General features: G+C 44.0%; 1 protein-coding gene across 1 annotated transcript in view; it reads right to left on the bottom strand.

Moving 5' to 3' along the window:
- Positions 1-6761, bottom strand: part of TNFSF11 (TNF superfamily member 11) — a 34090-nt gene extending 27329 nt beyond the window's left edge. Inside the window, exon 1 of the mRNA XM_059684711.1 lies at positions 6186-6761. Within this exon, the coding sequence (XP_059540694.1) occupies positions 6186-6416 (231 nt within the window). The 5' untranslated portion in view covers positions 6417-6761. The remainder of the gene's footprint in view (positions 1-6185) is intronic.
- Between the last annotated feature and the right edge of the window lie 536 nt (positions 6762-7297).

The raw sequence follows: 7297 nt of genomic DNA on the forward strand, positions 1-7297 counted from the left end.
GTCAAGTCACATGCCTCATGCTAGACTGGATTATGGAGCTCACTTAGATATTGAAAGCACCAAGTCTGCATAAGTCAAATGAAATTAACAACTATCTTAACCACCATGTTTGTCTGGCCTATTTCTTAAAATAATGTGTATTTTAATAACCTAAATAAGGGCGAGAGCAATCCATTTCCTAGGCCCAAAGAAAACCTAAAGCTGGAACATAATTTTCCTTCTTGTTGAATCCTGTATCACTGCTTCTCAGTCTGGAGTGGTGGGCTGTCATGGGTGCCCGGGAATGTGTGTGGGTGAGCCCTGGTGCCACTTGGGATGAGGATGGCTGCATGGGGTTGAGCAGGCTGTGTGGATATGTCCTGAGGGGATGCTAAAGTTCTTGTAATGTAAGGGGTTGTCCCACCCAATATATCGCCATCAAGTTACTAGCTGGTGGTCTGATTAAATCGGTACCAGCAAAAGCATTTAAGTATTGCTCTTTTCTTAAAATTCTCTGCCCACTCCTTCCAGGTCTCTGACAAGCCTTTGTAGTGGTTTCAACTGCCAAGTAAAGGGTAAAGATAATTAGCTGTCAATTGTTTTAATAATAATAGTTTAATTTGTTGTCCTTTTATTTAAAAAACTCAAGGTACTTCTTGTGCATTTACTTATCAGGAGGTACAGATTAGATGAAAAATATGAAAAATTGCCTTAATTTATAGTAATCAACTTGGCCAATAATACCAAGTCTCCATTCCCAGGTTTAATTATTTTTTAAGTAATCAGAAAGATGTTTGAATTTATTAAAGAACCATCAGCTATAAACTGAAAAGTACCCTATCTACATCTGAAATTCTCAAGCTGAAATGATAGCCTTTCAACAAGTGTGCACCCACTAATATGAATTTTATTATCCCAGTCTTGCAAAATATGAGGATTACCTATAATAATGGGAAAGGTATCACTTATAAAACAAAATTATTTGCAATCCATATTTACTTTCATATTTTCTTCAAAATAATTAATACAAATAAGAATATGTGAGTTTTTATATAAAGAAAGCTTTCAATCACATGTTTTATTTTTGTTTTTGAAAAGCTCACTTAGGCCAATAAGTTTCCCACAAAACCAGGGAAGCCTGGGCAACTGATATGAGGGGTCATTGAGTTCGGGCCTTAGGAAAGAAGAATCATGCAAGGGCCTCGGTAGGCTCACCACCAAAAAACTGCTGAGCTAAAGGAACAATATGGTGTCAGTGGGGAAATGGCGGTAACCCTAAAATTGGTTCAACTCAAATCCTGCCAACAAGCGAAGTATCATCTAACAGAAATAGCAGTCCCTTTGCGTCTCACAACTAAAAGTATAGCGCGAACACCTGCTGCGTCATGGGCTCAGGGGGAGTTTGTTAGGAATGCAGAATCACAGCCTCCCCCACACCCACCCTCCAGCCTCCACTCACTACCTGGAAATCTGCATTCTGACTGGATCCCACTGATTCTGATGTACATTAACGCTGGACAACTAATGCTTTTCAATGTCAAATATATAAATATAGCCGAAACCGGTTTGGCTCAGTGGATAGAGCGTCGGCCTGCGGACTGAAAGGTCCCAGGTTCGATTCCGGTCAAGGGCATGTACCTTGGTTGTGGGCACATCCTCAGTGGGGGGTGTGCAGGAGGCAGCTGGTCGATGTTTCTCTCTCATCGATGTTTCTAACTCTCTATCTCTCTCCTTTCCTCTCTGTAAAAACTCAATAAAATATATTTTAAATATATATATATATATATAGATTGTCTGCTATTAAAGTGACTTCAAATTTCCCTGGATACCTATTTTAAAATGTTTCCACAAATAACACTAATTAGTACCAAAATGCTGCAGCACTTAATAATGGTTAATGATTTGATGCAAAGAAATCATTTGCAGAGAGTTTGTCCCCTCTCTTATGTCTATGCCCAGATCGCCCTTCTAATTTGAAATCAACATCCCTGAGAGTAGGGGCCAACTGAATCTCTCCACAGCGTTTCAACGTGCAGTTTTGAACCACTGTTTCAGAGTGTACCTCCTACTCCACCGATCTCTTACAAAGCAGTCTAGACAGAAAATTTGAATAACTAAAAAAATGATACTTTTTCGTCTATTTTAGTCACTAATTAGATAATGCACATATTACAAATTAGAAATGGATATAGTTCTAGTGTTGCAAATCATTTGAAAAGCTTTTTCAGTAAATTAAACATGCCAGATCCTGGGAATAAGATAGTGAGCAAAACAGACAGTCCTTTTATCTTCATGGAACTTAAACTCAACACAGAAATTAATTTTTAAAAATCACAGTAAACTTAGTTACAAATGAATTCCTTGTACCCAGGAATGTCTGAAAAGATTAACTAAAGCTTGAATATCTGATTTAAAATAGACTTTTAAAATGCATTTATCAGATGATGTAGTTCATATGAAATTATTTTTAAAAACTCAATTATTTAAAAAAAACTTCCTTGAAATTTAATCATTTAAAGGGTTAAATGAGGCAGGATGCTTGACATTTGTACTATTTCGTTATCTGTTTTTACAAACAGGCAGCCTGCACACCTCGAAATCAGATTTTCAGTAAAGGCTGCTCTCCTGTTTGGGTAGCACACAGCCAGAGAGGTTGGTGTGCCTATTGGGGGGTTGGGGAAAGGACTTAAAAGGGCAACAGAGATTGAGTTTTCTGAAAAGCTTATCTCTAAACTTTGAATAAGGTTGAAAAGTGCACATACATTTTACAAGCAACTGTTTAGAAGGTGTTGTGTTGGTGTGTTTTTAACCCAAAGTATGCGTACTATGTGGTAAGTATATGGTACAAGCCACATGCTGTTTTTTCTTTGGCAAAGTTGGTGGGGGAAAAGCCAATCTACACCGGATCTAGTGCCTGTTTTTCTTCATTTAAACACTGGTGATCCGCAGAAATTAAAGAGATTGATTCATTTTAACTATTCAAACATGAGTTGAGAAGAAAGATTTTTTAAAATGTTTTTAAATATGTTTTTGTTGATTCGAGAGAGAGGAGGAGAAAAGAAGGATTGAGAGATAGAAACATCAATCAGCTGCATCCTGCACACCCCTACTGGTGATCGAGCCTGCAACCCAGGTATATGCCAGGAATTGAACCAGCAACTTCTTGATTCATGGTGGACCTTCAACCAGTGAGCCACACCAGCCGGGCAAGAAGAAAAAAATAACTTAAGTCACTGTAATTTTTACACTATTTTTAACATTCTTCTAAATGCATTTAAAACTAAACTTTTTTTGTATGGCTTCTCCTCTCCCCCTTTAAATAAAAACAATAAAATTGGACCCTTTCTCTCATGTTGCTGTTGTTTTTTTACTGTAAAGTGCAATGTTATCTTGATATCAGATGATTTCATTCTAATTCAAATGCATTCACAAACCCCAAGCAGTTGATCCACAACTTTAGTGGGAGCCAAAAAACTATCTCTTATTTGGTACCAAGTTCTAACCCAAAGAGCTAACATAAGTGAAAATATTAAATCAGTGACGGGTCAAAATGAGTCGATTCTCTTAGCTAGAACTTTGAAAAGGCCTCCAACAGATATAAAAGTAGAAAAAAAAATGTAGCTTGAACACCCACATACCCATCATGAGCTTCAAAAATTGCCAAGGCATGGCCAACCTTGTTTCATCTCTAAATAACCACTTCCCTTCCCCCACGCTCTCCACCATTATTCTGAAACAAACTCCAGATATCATAGCATTTCATTTGTAACTACTTCAAAATTTATCCCTAAATTATCAGGCATCCTCTAGATATCAAACATGGATCTCATTCTCAATAAAATGCAACCAGACCTAGTGGTGTGTTCTTATGAACACGTTGCTCCTAATATTACTTCTTTACTGAAGGAGGTGACCTTTTAAAATGCAGTGCAAAACTGGGTTCAGAGTAATGGCTAATATATTTTGCATAAGTCTTAGAGAAAACTAATTTTTGTGCCATTTAGGAAAATCGTACCCAGAAATACCATTACATTACATTCTCCAAATGATAATTTTCTAGCTAGGCTCACTTACATGTTTACTTTGGAAAAGGGCTTCACTATTATCCATGCGATATCAAGACGGCTAAGTTATGATAGGTGATCATCAGAAGGCAATACCCCTCATCACACCAGACCATCAATATTGAGAAATCCTACCAAGAAGCTGAACAATTGTAATAAGAGCTCAGCAGGTCATTCTTTCCTATGTAGCTACCCAACTTCCAAGGTTCCTGCCAAACTAAGCTGCTCATGGTCCCTAGAACTCATTTATTCCCTGCTGCTCTTCCCGTGCTGAACACTCACTTCACTGTTCCTGCTGTGAAGATGTCCTATCGCACAGATGTTAGAGAAGATAACAGGTAGAGAACTAGTGCCTCTTCAGGCCCTTTTCTGAATGCTGGCCTCTTGTTTGACTAAAAATTTTAAGTATTTTGTTGTAGGCTTCTCCATTACTGGCACCATGCCATGCACATAGTCAGTGGACATTGTATGTTGAATAAATGATTCTAAACTCATACTGCTTAGTACTGAATAGTGCCATGTGCAATGCAGGCACTCTATACACAAGCATTCAATGGGGGTGGGGGAAACAACATCCTAGATGGGAAAATAAATAAACCACTCATTCTTTTGTTTTTAATCCTCACCTTAGGATATTTTCCCATGGATTTTTAGAGAGTGGAAGAGAGAGGGGAAGACAGTGAAAAATATGGATGTGAAAGAAACACATCGATTGGTTGCCTCCTGCACGCGCCCGGAAGGGCAGCAACCGAGGTACTGCCCTTGACCGGAATCTAACCTGGACCACAGGACGATGCTCTATCCACTGAGCCAACCTGGCTAGGGCAAACCACCCATTCTTGATGGCAGCATACTCCAATGAAAGAAAAACATTTCCTTACTTTCATATAGATTTGTGTTGCAAGTAAATCACTCAAAGTTGTTTTTAGAAAAAAAATCTTGCAATAGATTATGTTTATTACTACACAAATACAAATTTTCTAAAGTATTGCACATATTATTTCTACCTTTGTTTTAGTAGATAATCAAACTAGTTCTACAAAACGCAAACTAGTGGATAATGAAAGCTTAACAAAAAGCCTATAATATCAAGTAATAGAGTTCAAAACTCTGACACGTGTCAAAAACCCATACAACTCCAGGCATTGCCATGTTTTGATGCATCCAATTGGGTTTAGTAATCACCTTTGAATCTGAAAACCAATGAAGTCCAAACCCAACTCTCTTTTCCCATAAAACAAAAAAAAATGCACAGTCAGCCCTCCACTTCCTCTGAGAAAGAGTTCACAGCACCAGACAAGAGTATTTGAATGAATCCAACCAACTGCACTGCAATTTCCAAGAAAACACAAGAGCATAAACCACCAGAAAGCATAATATTACACATTTACCCCTTCCTTTCAGTTCCAAGCTGTCGTCCTCATCTGGTAAAAGGTTGGTAATTTGCTAGACTAGACTGTCCTGAGGCTCTGTCAGGGGAGAGAACCTGGCCACCATCTGCCCTCCTCTGCTCACCTTGGTGGGAAGGCGCCTGGGTCCTTCCCTCTTCTTCCAGCCCACGTGAGCGAGCCCTGGTTTCTCTGGCCGCACGGTCATTTGGCCCTTCTACCAACTTGGGCATCCCCACCCGGGGCTCCAGCGGCCGCCCGCCCCCAGCACTAGCACCGCGAACCAGAGCACAGGGTACCTACACAGCAGCTGGCCCCGGGCACCCAGACCCTCTGGTGGGCGGGGAAGGGAAGAAAGGCCCCATGCTTAAGAGAAGGCGCTCGTTTTCCCCCTAACCGGGCATAAATTAATTCTTAGCTCCCACTGAGAACTGGAAGGAAGGGAAAGTGTGATACTTTGCACAAGAGGTGAGCGACCAATGCGGTCTCGCCGGGGGAAATTCAAAAGCACCAGCCCAGGCGCGCTCAGCCTCCGCGCGCTGCGAGACCGGTGCGCGCACGGAGACCAGGGCCAGCGCGCCGGCCCCGCGCCCGGCTGTCCCCGAGCCGGACCTTCCCTCTCTAGTCACTTTCCTGTCCGGAATCCGCACGAGCTGGTGAGCCGAGCCGTCCAGACTCAGTTTCCCACCGGTGCGGGAGGCAGAAACGAGGTGGGTGCGCCCAGCCCGCGCCCGCTGGGGAGGCGAGCACTCACCTGCGCTCGGAAGTAGAGGAACAGGGCGACGCTGCAGACGACCTGGCCCAGCCCCAGTCCCAGGAGGGCCACGAACATGAATCGGGAGGCGGCGGCGGGCTGGTGCGGGATGGGCGGCGCGGGCGGCGGCGGGGCGTGCAGGGGGCCCTCGTGCGGGGCACTGGAGCCGCCGCTGCCCATCTCCTCGGGGCCACGCAGGTACTTGGTGTAGTCTCGGCTGGCGCGGCGCATGGCGCTCCGCCCGCTCTCTCGGGCGCTCCCCTCCTTCTTGCTTCTCCGCTCGCTCAAGTGCCCGCGGCCAACTCCAAAGCCGGCGCGGGGCCAGGCGGGCCTCGACCGGGAGCGCTCAGAGCCGGGCGCTGCTCCGGGCGCGCGGGCGAGCGGGCTGGACGCCCGGACGCCCCAACTCTTATAAACCGCTTCGAGAGGGCTGGCCTCGGGAGCCAATCAGCCCTGGGCGAAGCTGCCTCTTCCACTCCCACCTCTGGCTCCCCTTCCTTCAGCCTCCCTTCTTTCTTACTCTCACTCAAAAGCCTCCTCCCCCATGGCCCTCCGAGGAGGAGACTGTGGGTTGTTCCAGTGGTTACAGACACCGCTGGTCTATCCTCAGCTGCCTTTCTGGAGTTCCCAGCGGTGGGCCAGGGAAGATGCAGATGCCATGTCTCAGTTACGGGTTTAAAGGTCACGTCAGACGTCCCCCAGGCAATTTGCATTCCTGAACCTCAGCTTCCCCTATAGGACTTGGCCATCCGTGAAGGCCCTTCCTATCTGTTTCTCCTCCCTGTCCTTCCCAACCACCCCGCACACCTCTTCCCCAAATACATCAGCAAGGACCATCCTCAGGGGTCCTGAGACTGCAGTCTCTATCATGGCTCCAAATTTAGGTTCTGAATTAGTATTTTGGTGGACTTAGGAAAACAGAACCCCCTTCCCTCCCCCGCCCTTCCCAAATCTCTGTTCTGAGCCCTCAAAGTGGTTTTAGCAGGCAGGTTTTGAAAGTGGCAGTAGAGAGCCTATAGGTACCAACTCTGATTTTAAAAAGAAAAGGGAAAAGAGAGAGTGGTAGGACCCCGTAGCTTCATATATAGAATCATACATTACATTCCTACGGA

This window comes from Myotis daubentonii, chromosome 2 (assembly GCF_963259705.1).
Source record: "Myotis daubentonii chromosome 2, mMyoDau2.1, whole genome shotgun sequence".
Classification (NCBI taxonomy): domain Eukaryota; kingdom Metazoa; phylum Chordata; class Mammalia; order Chiroptera; family Vespertilionidae; genus Myotis; species Myotis daubentonii.